This window comes from Corticium candelabrum, chromosome 17 (assembly GCF_963422355.1).
Source record: "Corticium candelabrum chromosome 17, ooCorCand1.1, whole genome shotgun sequence".
Taxonomy (NCBI): Eukaryota; Metazoa; Porifera; class Homoscleromorpha; order Homosclerophorida; family Plakinidae; genus Corticium; species Corticium candelabrum.
Window position 1 is genome coordinate 2,399,701 of NC_085101.1, and position 18,695 is coordinate 2,418,395.

An 18,695-nucleotide genomic window follows, 5' to 3' on the forward strand; every position below is an offset into this window, starting at 1 on the left:
GTGGTGGTGTTGGTATTCCTGACTGTCCTAGAAGTTGAGGAAATGAAGTTTCTGATAGTCCTAAAGGAAGTGGCGGCAGTGGCGGCGGCTGTGGTGGTAGTGGAGGCAAAGGGGTAGAAATACTAAAAGTTGAAGAAGCTGCTTGACTAGTAGAAAATTCCTCAGCATCAGTTGAACCCGATTCCAATGGCAATGGTGGTGGCACAGGTGCCGACGGTACAGAAACAGTTAATGGGTCTTGAACTGAACCTTCCACATTGCTTAATAAACTTGATCCATCCAAAAGCTGTATAGTGTCCATAGAATCATACTGTACTGATGATCTCAGCCGAGACAATGTACTCTGGGCGACTCTTGTAGCCTCGTCTTCTGTCATAACAAGTGACGCCTGAAGAACAACTTTATCAACAGTCTCCCATATTCTATCACCAAGACTGCCATCGTGATCAATAAGATAAAGATGTTGAAGAATATGCAGCAAATTGGTTGCTCGAGGAGTGTCACTCACCTACACCACCACAAACAGGTGTCATACAAACATGGAAATTTAGACGGTTTATGATGTAAAGCATGCTGTTTACTTTCCAGAATAGGGCATTGAACATGTCAAATTGATTGTTCAAGTCAATGCCACTGGGTAGACATAAACTTTCGTCATCTTGCCTCCGTAAGTCATCAAACAAGTCAAGTTGGAGATTGAGATCATCGTCTTCTGTATGTCTAAGAGTAACACGATAGCGACCAATAGTAATTATCGTTATCATATGAGGCAAAAGTGTAACCAACCTCATACGTGTAATGACATCAAGAAGTTTCAAACCTAAAAATCACAACGTTCATCAGCAAATCTTAATCACACTACTGCCCTGGTGGTAACATGACATGTTTTCTTGCAACTGTCAGGTTGCTCAACAATATTTCTCTTGGCTACAAAATTGAATTTCCTATTTCTCTGTACATCAACAACTACTATCACAACTATTTCAGCAATCTCCTCCATGAACAATTACACATTGTATTTTGCTGTAAACTGCATGTTATTACAAGAGACTATATGCATGCAGCAGACCCTGAAATACGAATTTCAAAATGAGCGAGCACTCAAAGCCGTAGATGCCATTTTTGAAGCGACCCCATTGCAGCTCCAACATTTTGAAACGAATGATTAATCTAAATACCATAATACCCTTATTCAATTACGATACCTCCAGTTGAGTGGTCATGCTCTGTAAAGAGATCTGCTAGGGTACACAACACAATAACAATAAGAAACTACTGGCACGTACCATAAAAAGCATGCCTGCTGCAACCACAGCTTCATTAGCACTTTCTGTATAAAAGGTCAATGCAAACAGACAGTACGTGTTTGTCTCTTACATTTGCCTGTACTTTGATCACCACATGGTGGGAATTCTTTTGACTCTTCATTTTCTATTTACTGTTAGGAGTGATAGACTTACAGAGTAGAGTGTGCATGTACGGAGTGTTAGTGTTTTTACATTGTGCGAAGATCACCCTCATGTCAAATGGTCATGTCATTTGGTTGGTCAAGGGTATCGTTTGCTTGGCCGTTTGCCGATGGTAGGCTGTTATTTCTTGCTCTGATACAGTAGTATCTGCGGGAAACGTTGATTCCACAGTATACAAAAAGCAAATGACTGTGACATGCAAGATCAAATTGTATAAACAAGATACAGATGCATAAACAATCTAATGCAGTGTCAATCTGTACATCCAAAAAGAATGAATCGAGATGAAAATCAGGATGTCAAGGTCATGTAAACGATTGCTCAAACAAGAACACCTCGGTTTGAAAATCAAGTTTTATAGAATGATTGGCATACGACATACACAACAAAAGATATAGTCTCGTGTAGCCAGACCCTTTCCCCACATCATATCGGTATGTATGTATGATGCATGTACAAATGTATTAACTTATTCTAATGTAAATTTGCTCACCTACGAATTCGTTTCTGATTTGGATCCGTTCTTGAACGCTTGGTGCAGCACTGACCAAGCAATTAATAAGAGCCAGCAACGATACGGAATACGAGTCTGTTTCCGAATTTCTCAACTCATTTACTAGAAGACTGAAACGATACGACTGCCCCTTGGTTTTCTAAACAAGAACAATTATTTCACTGCAAAATTTCATGTTAAATTAGTAACTTAATTAATTACCTTGTAATTGTTCATAGCATCGAGTGCCAGCCTGTAACCATCTTCTGAGTATACACTGATAGCAGCAAGTAAGTCAAATACTTGCATCTTGACCATGATGTTATTTGTGTCAACAGCTGATACAGTCAACAAATATATTATTACTGTCTCTTGTTAATATAATTGTATTTATAATAAATGTTATATTTAGTAACTATGCCAAAAAACAAATAAAAAAATTATTGTAAGGGTAATCATAAATTTGTTTATATAAACCAAAATGAAAAGTCATAACTAACTTGACTTTCTTGTTTCTTTGTTGTCTGCCATATTCATGATTAAATTTAATAATTTAATAAAGCAGACTGATCACTTTTTCCATTAGCAACAGATAGTTGAACTACATTAAATATTCCATCACCAAATGACACTTCACAGCAACAGAAATTATTTGTAGAAAGTGTGGGGTACGTAACTGCCAAGTTTATGATTTATGGTTAATTAATCAACAATCAAATTATCAAATAAGCAATCACTATATTGGACATAATAAAACAACACTTGTCGATATCAGATGAGGTGCGTTCTAACTCATTGCTTTTTCTTACATTATTTAATTAATTATTAATTAAAGTAATACAAAGATAGTTCAATTACAGAAATTAGTTAACTAAATAATCCTGACCAAACCTGCATACCACAGCATACATACCAAATCATAATCATTACATTTCATCAAATCATACCTTCTGCCAATGTCCTCACATATGCGGTCCTGTCAACAATGTGATCGAGACCAACCTTGGAGTTCATCACCGCTTTGATGCATCCAACACACAACAACTGATCCATGGCTACCGAGAACTTCGAAAACCCTCTTTTCCCCAGGTTCTCCAGACAAGCGAACACGAGTTCTAGACCGCCGTGGTCCAAAAAAGCGAGCATCCACTCGTCGCTACAAGAGGACAACTTCAACTTGAGCGGTGTCAGGTTGCTCGTTCCTCTCCTCAAGAAATCGACTGCTGATTCCGGGTCTTCTATTTCTGCAGCCAACTTGATGGAAGAATCCGCCGAGCTGAAACGCTGCAATTCTCTTGAAGCCACGAGTTTGAACGACCCAGTAGTAGCTCTGTGCTTGACTGCCTTGTGGCTGGCCATCTGACTGGACGCAGTACCGCTAGCGCTACCGGCCTTGGTGCCGGTACTTGTCGGTCTGTCTCCTTCCCTGTCTTCGACACTGTCAGACATCATTGTTTCCACGAAAAGCAAACGATCGCGACAAGCTAACAGCGCTAGCGAAGCAGGCTGGCCAACATTTTTACTGCAATAGAAACCAATATATAGTAACTAATATTGTTTACCGTATCTTCCTATGATAGGGATAGCGTCACGCTACCATACATGCGACACGTGCTACAATATTGTAGTCGCTCTTTTCCGTAGAAATACGTATACTGTACTATAACACGTGATGTCTAACTTGAATTGATAGTAAGGAAATTTTGAAACACAGTATGAAGGAGTTTGCAAACGTCGGGCAAGCAAGTTGAGCTGCAATCAATTAGTAATTTAGTACTTAAATAACAAGCAATTAGCAAACTACGTATTACCTTGAAAGACACCACGTCACCAACATTCTGTACTTAGCTGCTGCCTACCATCATGCACTCTGGTTCAGTCTTGGCTAATGGCTTTTGGATGTTCTTGACTGATTCCCATGAAAAGCAAGTACAGAATTGCGATGTCGACGAGGCCAGACAAGAAGGTGCTAATGAATCCTGTGATATAGCATAAAAACGCCTCAATTTGATTCCATCCAAAGAGAAAAGTTACCGAATAACAAGTTTTATATTTTTAACTACCTACTTAGCCACAAGTTGAATTAGAGTAAAATAGTGTCCTCCTACAGTGTGAGTATGGCCTGATTGCGTGGGTGTAACTGCTCATGTTAGAGCCAGTCCACTGACTTTGATATGCCTAATGTCTGTCATCAGCACACAATGGGTGTAGATGCTCATCATGTATTCAAAGTATCACTGGGCGGATGGCACATTCTAATATACAACACGTAGAGCACATACACAAACATCATATATACGCCACACTGTATACAAAGTAGAAGAGAAAACTGTACCATCACAAAATGAAAAACAATTCCAACTTGATCAATATACAATCAAAATCCTTTAAAATTTACACAGAAACCATTTTTTCATTCAAAGCTGTTTGACCTATTGTGTCGATCACCAACTGTTAGACCATCATTGTGACTGGCCATTAGGTTTCCAACAACACATCACTATCAGCATGATCAGACCCCTACCACACATCAATGTGAATGTCTACAGTACCATGCCACTGCACAAGACATACTTTCATTGTCGCTTTTGAAGACGTCTCAGCTATTGTTGCCCTTCGTTTAGCCAAAGCCAATCCATCGAGCAAAGTTTTACTTAGTGCTTGTAGTGGAGCCCAACTGCTTCTTTTCGATTGAGAAAACTCCACAGATGCTGCTTCTGATGCTTGCTTTCTAAGCTTATTGCCTCCACGTATGTCTGACAAAAGACGATCCACACAGCCTGAAGACAGATCCTCTGGTGGTTGTCCCAGTGCCTTTGCTCCGTCCCGTTTTGCTTTCTTTTTCTTTTCATCTTCTTCTTTCTGTAGACGGCGTTTCTCTTCACGCTCTTCTCTTAACTTTCGTTGTATGTTCTCCTAAAGACCCAACAAATGCTTACAAAACGGTCCTCTCGTCAGCTTCGAGCCACATGTCATCTTACCTGCCTTGCAGCCTTTATACGATTGACAAACGTGCTAATTAGTTGAAGAAAGGTCTCCAGTTTGAATGAGCTTGGGTCTTCGCAAAAGAAGACAGCCAGCCTTTTACTCAACGTGTCCACTTCCTCCATCACTTTCTCCAAGCTTTGAAGTTGGCTTTTTGATGTCTACAATAAAACAAAGTACAGATGGACTGACAGAGACCAAATCGAGAAAGGACTTGATGAGACCTCGATAAACACCAGCATCTGCTCTTTCAGATCTTCAGCAGCCTGCTGTAAAGATTTGTCGTTCTTAGACAGACCTGTCTTTAATTCATGAAGATCACTTTGTAATGTGTCTAATGACAACCTAATAAGCAGAACGTACACATCAAGCAACAAAATACTTTCAACAACCGACGAGTTGGTACAAACCTAGCAGCTTTCTCCAAATGAGGCATCCTTTGGTCGATATCCAAGACATAAGGACAATCTTTTTCAGCCACCTGACGTACAGACCAATAGTTATCCATTACAAGATTGATACTAGGGCTCTGATAACCTGAACAATATAATGAGTAAGTGTCATTCGTGGTTTGTTAGCTCTAGTGTCATCCATCTTGATCAGTGAGTCCAACTTAAATCCAGCAGCATTACCAGCATAGCCGCCCTAAATGCACAGAAATATTCACATAAGGAATTACAACAGAATGGAAAACTTGAAGTAATGACTCGAAATTAAAAACTAAATTACTAACTTTGACTTCATTATTTAAATTTGAACTGAAGGTTTGTTGTGTTGTTGCAATAATAATTGTGAGTAGGAGATAGATCACACAATTCGTTATTGTAAATCATAATTACAATTTGCAGTCACAGCAGTGAGCGTCTCCTGTACACTACTGCATAGTTTAAAGCTGGAGATCGACAACCATTTTCGTTAATTAATACCAAATGGTTACAACCTGTGCAAGCACAGCAGAGCAAAGTTGTAATGTCTTCAAAGGTGCTTATCTGTCTGTCTGTCTGTCTGTCTATGTGTCTGTCTATTCATCTGTCTATTTGTTTGTCTGTCTGTCTGTCTGTCTGTCAATACATGTATTTAAAATTTCAACACTATTACATTCAAAAATGTCCGGCAACCCTTACGGCCGCTTACTACGTAGGACGATTAAATAACTGTACGCTATAAGCAATACAACTGTTCTTGCTAAAAGAAAGTCTACATAGTTTTCTTGAGAGCACTTGTACGTTGCATCTCTGGAGGCTAACGGACAGGCAGCATGTCTGTCTGTCTGTCTATGTGTCTGTCTGTCTGTCTGTCTGTCTGTCTGTAAAAACAATATTCTTAAATTGATGCCCCAGGAACCTACTCAAAAAGCACACTGTTCTGTACTCATTCGCACATTGTACCATCCCACCAATGGCTTCTATTTTAGATTAACACTGATGAGCACACCTACTAATAAAATGACACACTGACTCACGAGTGAAGAAATGCCGACTGTCTGATGTCTGATTTTTCTGACATCTGATGTCTATCATCTTGCAATCTGTACTTGTTTGTAAGTACACCATTCCCACTTGTGTGAAAGTATCACAAGACATCTCTATTTCCTACCAGCTGCAAACCACAGTCACTGAATAAGCAGGTTATAGACGGTAAAAGCAGCCTACTCTGTGCAGCCCTCACACAGTCCTATGGGAACCTCCCAAGTTATTGCTGTTCCGCTCACAACAATAACAACTCAACAACAACAATCACTGTGGCCCTAAGATACATTCACTTACCACCCTACACCAACTGAATACATAACAACAAACAAGTCAAAGAATCACAAAAAATAAACACCTACCATGTTGATAAAGTTTCCTGTATCCAGCACAATACTCAGAATCTCATACAGATCTTCGCTATCCTCAATTTCTGTGAAGAACAAAAGAAAGCACATGAATGTTTAGAGATAGCGATTTCTACAGAAGCATCAACAAAAGTTGATCGGTAAGATAGGCATGTGACAGACTGCAGTCTAATGGTATGGGTGTTTATATAAATCTGCTCAAATAAATATCCAGCTGGTACCTACATTTCTTCATGCAGACTGCAAAGTGCAAAGGGCAAGATAAATTAGGAAGTCTCTGCATCCTATGGTGTGCACTCTGCATTTATAAAACAAATATATTGACTGATTTAACCGATTTCTCAACTAAATCACACAACTCTTTGTCCTGATAATAACACGTTGTCCCATATAGTAGAGTACGATCTCGAGTAACAAGAAAGGCCAGAGACTAATGAGAAGACTAGTCTTTACACCCTACCTGTAAACTGATGTGATAAGAAATATTTATTGACAGGTAAATAAACAAACAAGCACACACAGGAGCAATTGCATGTACCCACACACCCATGCACACATACACACACATGCACACACACACACATACACACATGTGCGCACACACACACACACACACACATACACACACACACACACACACACACACACACACACACACACACACACACACACACACACACACGTGCACACACACACACACACGTGCACACACACACACACACACACACACACACAATGGACAAATGGATACGCCCTTCAAAAAGTTCCGAAGATAGCACCTCTTGCCTATTTCTACGTAGAAACCCCGCCGCTACTCAAAGAGTTAAAACACGCTACAAACTCCTTGATGCGTAGCCAGAGCATCAAAGGACACTGACTTTAGCGCAGCCACAGCACTGGACCTCAAGTCCACACATGCCTGTATATACTGCGTGATGTTCTGCCAAGCCAGCGGTCTAGTCCACCCCCAGTCAAAGACCAGGTACTCATTTATACTCCTCAGTCGAGAAAGGCAATTGTGCACAAATTTCTTGCTCAAGGAAATTATGTCTTTACTCGCCTGCGAACCTACGACCTCAATGTCCCAGATGTTTCCATTCTCCAAATGCAACTCTCTAACCAACTGAGCTACAAATGCCACACACACACACACACACACACACACACACACACACACACACACACACACACACACACACACACACACGCCTTGATTCCACCATACCCACTATGGGTTTTGGCAACGCAGCGTAATAGCGCTTCTCCAAGCAGCACGATCATCAGCATCACGAAGACTGATATGTAATGATCTGAGGTCTATTGTGACAACATCTATCCATCTCTGTTTAGGCCCATGTGTTGGTCTTGTTGCATTACTAAGTCTGCTGCAGAGTAGTTGTTTTTGGGGACGATTGTTACTCATGCGTAGCAGATGGCCCAGCCATTGCAATCGTTGTTTCTGTATTGTCATAGCAATAGGTTCTTCACACGCTCGTTCTAAATTGTCTGAATTCTTGATTTTATTCCATCTTGAGACACCAAGAATCGATCAAATGCACCGTATGTGGAATGTATTTAAACGTTGCAAGTTTGGTTGTGTACCGGACCAAGTCTCACATCCATATAGCAAAACAGGTCTCACCAAAGCACGAAAAATTTTCATCTTTGTGGAGATTGAAAACTGCCTGTTGGTAAATACCCTTTTCTTCCAGGAACCAAAAACTTTACTTGCTTTGCTTATACGAGCATCAATTTCAGCAATGCATCCACCATCTTGGCTCATGATACACACACACACACACACACACACACACACACACACACACACACACACACGCATGCACGCACGCATGCACACACACACACACACACACACACACACACACACACACACACACACACACAGAGAGAGAGAGAGAGAGAGAGAGAGAGAGAGAGAGAGAGAGAGAGAGAGAGAGAGAGAGAGAGAGAGAAGCTAGACAAACAAACCAAGACAGGGGCAGCTTGAATAAAACAAATAAACAGACATTATCTCTCTATTGCAGAACTGACCAATTCTGCCTACTGAACGAACGGGATCACACACACCATCAACTACACAACACACATTTAAACTAGAAATTAATTCTCCCTTAATTAGTATAAAATCATCACCAATTATCAACCATCAAGAGCAAATCGATTCAGTAAACACATATGAGAAGAGATCAATCTCAAGTGACATTTACTAGAAATAGTAGCCATATAAATAATAGGTTTTGCCACCTAGCTTGTACCTGACAAGATACTCTTCCGGCACCTTAAATAAAACATACAGCTTCCAACACAAACAAACAAACATCAATTTACACGCAAAAGTGAGTGCACACATGATTAGAAATGTGCAATGATCTACTTGTAAAAAACTTTACCCACCCAATTACTATTATTTCGAATCATGAAATAGCTTATCACTGATTACTGAAAAGCCTTCTTTGATCCAAAAATGGGTGGGGTGCAAACGATGTCCCAGTCTTACAATAAGTTTACAACGTAAAGTGAAGCCGTGGAGGTGCAAGAAATAGTAGGAGTACCTGCTGTAGCACTGATCACAAAAAGGGAGCACTGCAGTGCTGAAACCTAGGCGCCAAGAAATTGACCTCTTTCCAGTTTGGGGTACTTTGGTTGTATAGTAGAATTAGCAATGTGCTTGAATGCATGCAAAGCAGGAAACTTACTTATGTGTGAGTTCCTATAACACCCACGATTGATTTTAACCTCAACAACGAGGCATAGGTAAGTACTCCAATCGCAACAATGCCTAAGATTAGCAACACCAAATAGTTGCCATAGGTGAATAGAGGGAAGCTCCTGGGATCTGGACCTATCCTCTTCTACCGCAGCCAAAATATTAAACGAATCTTGTTTGTTGTTATTAAAGTGAACATACCTTAATGTTTGATGGATGGTTACTTCGTTCAATTCTAAACTTATATGCCTATAATATCTAATGAATATGCCCGGAAATTAACCCTAATACAAGATGAAGTGAGTTTGCTGGTTTCGTAGGTCACATACAGACTTAGCTGCTATGGGTGTGGCTAATGATACAACTGGATCCCCTCTTTCAAGAAACTCTATCCAAGCCTGGTTGCTGTACACATAATGGAAAGCACCTATTGCAAGCACCCACAAATTAACACCACAAATTAACACCACTAGACCCAAGCATCCCAACACTTGTTTATACAGATGGCTGAGAAAGGACAGACAGTCTTATCATCAAAAGGTAAATCACTTGGGTGTGGTGCTTTGTCGCAGGTTAACTCACTCTCTGTTCACTTACTCTCCGTTTGCTATGACCATGGAGGTACACTCCAAAGTCATGATCAGCAATAAAAATTGGAACATCCTAAGTGACTCTGCCTAGACTAGCGGTCAAGCTCCAACAACCATATGTTGACATTACACGAGCGATAACAGTGAATGCGGGCTATACATCCCAAAGTTGTTTACATGGTCATTTCCGTCGAGCCGGTATTTCTGTTGAGTTGGTATTTCTGTTGAGTCCGTTGTTCCTTACTTCCGGTAAGACGACTACTATAACCCACGTTACGCCTAGGATTACTAATTACGTCTTCTGTAACTTCAGACATCATCACAATTTTGCACACGCTTCCTAGTCATATGCAACAAAGAGAGATACAAAGTACTTTGCTATCCAACAGCAGACTACTAGTGCTTCCAAATAAGAGATGGAACATGGTACATATGTGCATAAAGAATCTAACACAACTATTATTGGTTTCCTAGAAACTTCAAAATATGGCTAGTCAAACTAATGTGGCAGACTAAATGCAATTTACAAATCATTTGATATTAGAAAACACTGTTTGTCCTGAGAACAACATTTTATTTCATTGCACTGCTTTATGATAGTGGTGGTATAATTTCAGGCTTGCATAGGCTCACCGTAGACACACAAAAATTTGTAAGCTTGTGTACATTTCTTACTTCAAGGCTAATCCAAATATTGTGTAGGTGCCTTGCTGTTGATAATTTCTACTGTCTTGCTGACATAGAGATATGTCGTTTGTTTGAGTAAATGTACCGCTGTACCCATTTCAAACAATCCTATATATTATCTGTCAGAAAGCTTCAGACAAATGGCATATAGACCGGTTGCAGTAGGCGTGAACCTACTCACGTGCTCACATGCTGGAGGACATTCGAGACTTCAATATCGCAATGAAAACTTCTGTGCTGTTGTGGGTTGAAGCAACCATGCCGATCGTGACAAAGACTTTAGTTTCCTTACTTTGCCAGCGATTGTGACGGTCAAAGCCGAGGAATTTTGAAAACTGATGGAATGGCGAAGAGGGGCGTGGGTGAATGCTAGAAACCGAAATGACCTGAAACAGATCATTTTGAAGTATACACGTGTCTGTTCCAATCACTTCATAAGCGTAAAACCTTCGGCAAAGGAAGATAAAACAAATCCAGATTGGTTCCTAGTAAAAAACTGCAGTATTCGTCAAGGCATCTAGTGCATGACAACAGAACGGTACAAACAAGTACAGCAAAGGAATGCACAGAGACTGCGATTAGAAGAAGACAGTAAAGCCATTCCTCCCATTGATTGCAGTACGTGTACAAACAAAATTACAGACAACAGTGAGACTGAAGACAATGTAGCGCATGGGAGTGCTAGCTTGCAGAGCTATTTGTCGCGTGATGTTGACAGGCTAGAGAAGCCGTTGGACTGTCCTGAGGAGGAACTTTGCAGCAGTCTACGGCATTCCGGTTTCAAAGCGATTTGCTTTCACAGAAAAAAATTCATCCGTCGTGGATGTAGGTTGTTGTCACGGCCACAAGTCGACGTCCTCGGACAACTCGCTGAGGAGATTTTGTAACAGTCTCAACCATCAGCGTACCGAAATTTAGCATTGTAGCGACATCGGTTGTGGGAATCTAACAACCTGTTGCGATAAACCGAGAAGAACAGGCCTCTACTTATAAAAAATGTCCCGGCTGTCCTCCGCACATGGGGTGGTCAGTTTAGCTCACGTCAGTGCAACAGGTCTTGAATAATTACATTCAGTGGTGTGTGTGTGTGTGTGTGTGTGTGTGTGTGTGTGTGTGTGTGTGTGTGTGTGTGTGTGTGTGTGTGTGTGTGTGTGTGTGTGTGTGTATGTATGTGTGTGAATCATTTTCTAATTTTTGGGTACCATTGGTTGAGTCTGTAACACCAGTGATTAGATTTCATATTGTATTGCGAATAGAGTGATTTGTTGTACATTTTATACGTTTTTATTGGAGTCGCACAGACTCCTACAATACAAAGAAAAAATGGTGCGCGCGTGTGTGTGTGTGTGTGTGTGTGTGTGTGTGTGTGTGTGTGTGTGTGTGTATGCAACAAAAAGTACACACAGCAAATCTGACTTTACAAATTCTCCTTACCTTTAGCAGCAGCTTTCAGCAAAGACAGTGCTGGATACAGATGGTCATAACCCTGAGCAAATTCGTGTTGGAACTTCATACACTCAACTCTCAACCTGAAACTGTCCAAACAATTGACTAAGAAAAGACGACATTGACACATGCCAACTACACGAAATCCAACCTTTCTAATTTCCACAAATACATAAAGAACCGCTCAGCAACTCCAAGCCTTTTAAAATCTCCTTTATAAGCTAGTAGTGACTGCATCTAAACATAAGAACGAAAACACCAGCATCACAGTCAAATGATTGTACACAGTAAGGTAAATGCAAAAATTAATAAACTCACATCATCGAGATCAGGAAGCAGTGTACTTAATACTTTACACTGATCAATATCCAGCTGTTTGATGTCGCCTTTCTTGATCAGCTCCACTACATCTTCAATGGAGACCCTAAACGATCATGCATTTAACGTTCACATCAATATAAATAAGCTCATTATAGTAAGAATGACCGTTTGAACTGCTTCAGAAAGATGTTCACATTTAAACTCGTTTTTTGATCTAAGAGATCAACCTGCAAACATACAGTTCTCTCTATTTCATGAGATGGTCAACAGTGATTGGTTTTCAAAATACCACTCCGGTGTCCTTTTTTTTCTCCTTTTGCTTTTCCTTCTTTTCAATCTGTGGCTGAGAGAATAGCGTCTCTACTAGTTCGTGGTCTAGCCTCGTTCCACGAGGTTTCTGGGCTTGGACTTGGTGTACACGATTCCAAACAGTCTGCCCGGTTGGACTCTGAATTCGATTGACAGGTAACTTGCTCCAATTGAACTTCTTCATTTTCTTAGAAGGCTTGCGTTGCAAGGGTGCATCAACTGCAACAGCTGGTCCAGCCATAGCACCAAACATGGGAGGTGGTGGTGGAGGCCCACCAGGTGGTCTTGGATGTCCAGCAACGGCTTGACCAAAAAGAGGTGGAGGAGGAGGGACTCCTGGCTGTCCAGGAAAAAACGGAGGTGGTGGAACACCTGGCTGTCCAGGAAAAGGTGGAGGCAGAGGAATCCCTGGCTGTCCGGGAAGAGGAGGAGGCGGAGGGATTCCTGGCTGTCCAGGAAGAGATGGAGGTGGTGGTATATCTGGCTGCCCAGAAAAAGGTGAAAGTAGAGCTGGAGATGGCAGAGGAGGAGAAGGAGGAACTCCTGACTGTCCAGGAGGCAGTAGAGGTGGTGGAGGTGGCAAAGATGGAGGTAAAGAAGCACTCGCTTGCCCAACACCACCTGAAGGTTGTAAGGCTATAGACTGCACCAAAGGAATACTAGCCGTTGAAGTGTTGGCATCTTCATCCAATGAGAGATCAGTTTGTAAAGTTGGCTGTTCAACTTGTGCAACTGAGACCGTGCTCCTCTGAAGCTTTGGGGTATGGACAGGAGACGAAATTGGTGTCACAAAATCATCATCACTGTCATCGTCATCATCGTCACCGTCATCTCCAACCACCTGTTCATCTGCCGTCTCCTCAACCACTTTAGACACATCACGTTGAATAGCGACTAGGAGCTGTGATAAACCACTGTTTACTACTTGCTCTGCCTTCTCTTCACTGGAGGCCAGAACTGTGGCCCGACGAACAATCTTCTCCACTGCCTCCCATATTATATTTCCAGAAGCACCATCTTTATCAATCAGATAGAGATGCTGAAGAATGCTCAAGAAATTCATTGCCCTTGGTGTGTCACTCACCTAAAATGGACGACACAGTCTAAACAAACTGACTAAATTATCTCATCTCTCCTTACTTTACAGAATATAGCACTGAACATGTCGAGATGATTGTTGAGGTCAATCCCACCAGATGACATCATTTCATCGTCTTGTTGCTTGATCTCATCAAACAAGTCAATCTGTGTATTTAAATCATCATCTTCCGAATGCCTATAACAGAATAAAAAACCAAATAATGCTATAGAGTATGTTCAGCATACCTCAACTGAGTTAGCACATCAAGCAGCTTCAGACCTGTACAAAAAATACAATAAAATTAAAAGATAAATTCACATCGTTCTGTTATAAAGAGAACCGGAGAGGTAACAGGAATGTGGCACAGCATACGCTATTGTACTCACCAATGAACTCGTTTCTGACTCGAATGCGATCTTCTATACTTGGGGCAGCACTGACTAGACAATTGATGAGAGACAACACAGAAAGAGAATACGTTTCCATCTCTGCATTTCTTAACTCATTTACTAGTAGGCTGAAGCGATACGATTGGCCTTTTGTTTTCTACACAAAGCTGGTCAACAGTGTACAAACACCATAAAGAAAAAATAAATAATTCATTACTCTGTAACTTTTTAGAGCATCTACAGCAAGAGTGTATCCAAGTTCAGAGTAAACAGTTATAGCAGAAAGCAGGTCAAACACTTGCATCTTCACCATTGTATTCTTTGTGTCAACAGCTAAGCAGAAGTAAGAACAGATCTAGAATGCAACTTAGCAATGAAACTGCACAAAACCATACTAAGATACTCCAGCACATGTACGACTGTTAAATACTTAACAGAATCTGTCAACTCCTTGAGTTAGTGTTGAGCATCGCCATTTGTATACAAACTAGACACTACAACTACTACACTAAAATGTAATTGCTAACCATACTGAGACCAACTTCAAGCACTGAGTGCCATCCTTCTCAGCTTTTTATACCAAAATTTAAAAATTTCCTCAAAATCAAAGTCTTGAAGTTTTGGCCAGGACCTTCTACGCTCAGCATCATCAAAGTTCAACATCATTAAAGTCATCATCGTCATCATCTTGGTTTCTACCATTGCTCTGCTTCCATTTTACCTTGGCAGTCATCCTCAGAACCATGACTGTCACCTTCACTGTGATTATTTCTAGTTCGATGCTTATGGCAGCCGTATGCAGAGTGCTCTATGTGCAAGACATAAACAGAGCGTGCACAATAGATTGGCATTCTAGATCGAATGCGTTGGGCTAAATTGCTATTCGTAGTGCACTCTAGTGACTGTGCTTGCAAGATCTAATCCAGGAAAAGGCATACACGGTACACTGTAACAGCTAGCCAAATTGGCAAGGAGACATTACCATTTTATCATCAGCGACTTCTACTTGTAGCATTTGGCTATTTGACAATTGTCTCGCATAAACACTGCTAAATATCCTGGTAGCATATATAGATAGACAATGATACGAGCACAACAGTGTCCTTTTCCTGTTTCATAATAAAATTGACAACAATGTGAACACATCACCTAGTCACTGGCCGAAGTATATAATGTTGACTTATGTCAAAATATTTATTAATGTTCCATAATTGACTTTACTAATTACAAACCACCTAACCCCACAGCATACAACAAGAGAAAGATTGAGGAGCTGGTCTAGATATCAAATATGTTCACCCACCTTCTGCCAAGGTCCTCACATATGTATGACTTGGACTGTCAATGAGATACTCCAGACCAATGCTCGAGTTCATAACTGCTCTGATGCAGCCCACGCAAGAAAGCTGGTCAACAGCATCAGCAAACTTCATAAACCCCTTCGATCCCAATTTCACCAGATGATCAAACAGAAGCTCCAATCCGTTAATATCCAGAAATCCAGACATCCACTCGTCCGAACAAGATGCCAGTCGAGCTTTCAGAGCCGTCAAATTGCTACTTCCTCTTTGCAGAAACGACAAAGCCAGCTCCGGACCTGCACCCTCTAGAGAACTTCGGATGCCTAGGGAGCGTTTTAGATCGAGTTTGGCTGCCAAATCCTTCATTGACTTGGACCCAACTCGCTGTCTAGGAGTTGCAGTCTCCGATTGGTTGCCCTCAAACGACTTGCCTTCGACTGTGTCGTCTGCTTTCGACGCACTGTCAACATCAACCTCCGCCATGTTTGTACGTGTCGCTTCTCTATTTTTCGGTCGACGCCGCCGTTTCCGAGCACAACAAGCGACGCACAAAATGACACGCGCACGTGCTTTTGCATCCACAACAATCGCCTACACAGTCCTGACAAGGGGGCAGACATCGCGTGCACGATAGATACGTCATAAGCAGCGGGCGCCTCAACACAGCAGAACGGTTGAGCGCCATCACAACAGGCACGGAATTTTGACACAAGGATTACGTCACGACACCGCATTTATTACACTGCACCTCAAAGAAACGCCAATTCGACAAAGAACCCAATGTAGAGCTGAATCTGTGTCACAGTGTAGCTCACTCACGACGAGACCATTTCAGAGCCGTTTAGTATGGCTATTGTCTCCTAGTTCTCACCGTCCTCCTTTCCGCAACAGTATGACGTCACATGCCCTACTGTGGCAGCAGACAAAATGAATGGTAAATAACTATTTAATAATAATTATCAGTTTGACAGCAAGGCTTTCAAATCTTGGCAGCAGTTCTTCTTTTAGTATGAATTAATTAATAAAAAAACGTCACGTATGCATAGGTCCATATGATTTCACATGTGTAGAGTAGTTGGCTTATACACACACACGTGGACAGATAGCGCACGTGGTGTAGCAACGAAGGAAGGAGGAAGACTGGGCTCGAGTCTAATAAATTTACAGGCATTAATTAATTTAACTTACCATATTTAATATCAATAATTTAAACAATACTAATATCAACAGTTGTGGTCCCAAAGCAGTCCCGTGGTGTGCCAAATTTGGGCCCATTTATGAAGTTCGACTCGCCATGCTGGTGATGTCTTTCTATACACAAGATACTAGATCAAATGTTACAAGCATCCAATGTAAGAGCAACAGCATGTAACACATTAACAGTAAAAATCCGACAGTTACACTCAAGTTTCTTATTGATGTAGCAGTAAGTTGATGCCAAAGCCACATGGTAACACGTCCCTCACACTAAGGAACACATTCATCATTAAATACCCGCTGACTACAAAAACATCATTGGCAGACAAAGAGCTAAGCCTATGCTACTCCCTTGAGGTAACTGCGCAATGCGATATCCATATTTATGGCTTGCTAACAGCAGGTCGGTCCCGTTCCTTGCAGTTGATGACCTCTCTGTATAGTAGCGCCTTCCACTCGTCGACAGGATGGTCGGTCTCTTCGACCGAGTGATCGTAACGTAGAGGCGGTGGAGCCTCGACTTCCGATGCATCGTACCACTGATGGATATAGGGATGTTTAAGACATTCGTCGACCGTGATCCTCTTTGTCGGATCGACCATCAGCATCCTAGTCAGCAAATGCCGAGCAAGTTGAGTCCGATCCTTGTCTTCTCGTGTGCTGTTCGGAAAAAGCTCGTCGGGAAACAATTCCTCAAACGAGTAACCTCGTTTATATGGTAGTTGCTCAACGTATAGTCTAACATTCGGCTGCAGCTTTTGTAAAAATGGTCGTGAAGGTGTCCCTAATAAATCAATCACCTTCGTCCATTGATCGATATGATCGGTTCCCGGGAAGAGAATCTGTCCTCGAACAAGCTCGGCAAATATACACCCGATAGCCCATACATCGACATTCTCCGTATAGCGCATGCCCAAGATTACCTCTGGCGCTCTGTAATACCGCGTGACCACATACGGGGTCATCATGAATCCCCCGTCGGCAGCCCTTGCCAATCCAAAATCGAGAATTTTTAGGGAGCAATCCTCTTTGACAACAATGTTGCTCGGCTTCAAATCCCGATGAATGATATTCGCGGCGTGCATATGCTTTATGCCACACACCATCTGATAGAGCAGAAAACTCAACCTCTCGTGGTCCAAATCGATGTGCACGACGCGCGACAGATTCGCATCCATCAGTTCCATGACAATGTAGATGTCGGAGAAATTCGACAAATCCTTGTCGGGAGTGAACGCGTTGAGCAAGCCGACGATGTTCTTATGATTGAACGACTTCATGAGCACCAGTTCGCGGTAGGCGCGTTTCGCGTGCGTCACGTTCTGGAAAGGTTTGGCCATTTTCTTGATTGCTACACGCTGGCCTATCTGAGTGTCGAGTGCCGACACGACGACGCCCTGCGCTCCGCTACCGATTGCTTTCAGGTACTGGTATCGATGAGGGATTTCGAAAACCGTCTCGCCGACTGTTGTGCGGTGGAATCCTCCCTGTCGACTGACATCACCGGACGCCATTGTTGCGCGAGAGATATCAACGAATGACGTCTGAAACCGAGCTCGTAGTGTGCTTCCGTGCTGAGGTTTTATTTGGAACGTAGTTGAAAGTGAAATCATTGCGCAAGGTCTAGACTAGAGTTGATTTAATCTACTACATAGTTTTTGTGACACCTTTAGCGCGCGTTCTTCTAGAATTGCAAACATCGAGCTAGAACAGAAACCCAACTGAGTTACAAATTTACTTAGTTGCTTTAGTTACAGCAAGTACTAACCTTCATGACTTAACACTGACAGTCTATTGCGTAATACTCACGCAAACTGTCTCTGTTGTGCATACGGGTAAGCCGCCATACATACGGGTATTCT

General features: G+C 41.7%; 2 protein-coding genes across 2 annotated transcripts in view; both read right to left on the bottom strand.

Annotated features, from left to right (window-relative positions):
* Positions 1-3,555, bottom strand: part of LOC134193157 (inverted formin-2-like) — an 8,262-nt gene extending 4,707 nt beyond the window's left edge. The window contains exons 1-7 of the mRNA XM_062661960.1: positions 3,525-3,555; positions 2,910-3,468; positions 2,185-2,300; positions 1,963-2,122; positions 787-820; positions 582-720; positions 1-508 (exon numbers count right to left, since the gene is read on the bottom strand). The exon at positions 1-508 is cut by the window's left edge and continues 623 nt beyond it. Coding sequence (XP_062517944.1) covers positions 1-508; positions 582-720; positions 787-820; positions 1,963-2,122; positions 2,185-2,300; positions 2,910-3,414 — 1,462 coding nt within the window. The 5' untranslated portion in view covers positions 3,415-3,468; positions 3,525-3,555. The remainder of the gene's footprint in view (positions 509-581; positions 721-786; positions 821-1,962; positions 2,123-2,184; positions 2,301-2,909; positions 3,469-3,524) is intronic.
* Positions 3,556-4,272: 717 nt separating this feature from the next.
* Positions 4,273-18,659, bottom strand: LOC134192817 (inverted formin-2-like). The gene is made up of 20 exons (XM_062661575.1): positions 18,602-18,659; positions 17,220-18,537; positions 16,954-17,103; positions 15,639-16,227; positions 14,553-14,668; positions 14,333-14,492; positions 14,192-14,225; positions 14,006-14,141; positions 12,846-13,949; positions 12,722-12,783; positions 12,554-12,659; positions 12,387-12,472; positions 12,224-12,324; positions 6,779-6,849; positions 5,485-5,592; positions 5,358-5,428; positions 5,172-5,292; positions 4,944-5,108; positions 4,537-4,878; positions 4,273-4,482 (listed from the first exon to the last, which is right to left on the bottom strand). Exons 2-20 carry the CDS (start codon positions 18,444-18,446, stop codon positions 4,441-4,443), a joined length of 4,791 nt encoding a protein of 1,596 aa, XP_062517559.1. The 5' UTR covers positions 18,447-18,537; positions 18,602-18,659; the 3' UTR covers positions 4,273-4,440.
* Between the last annotated feature and the right edge of the window lie 36 nt (positions 18,660-18,695).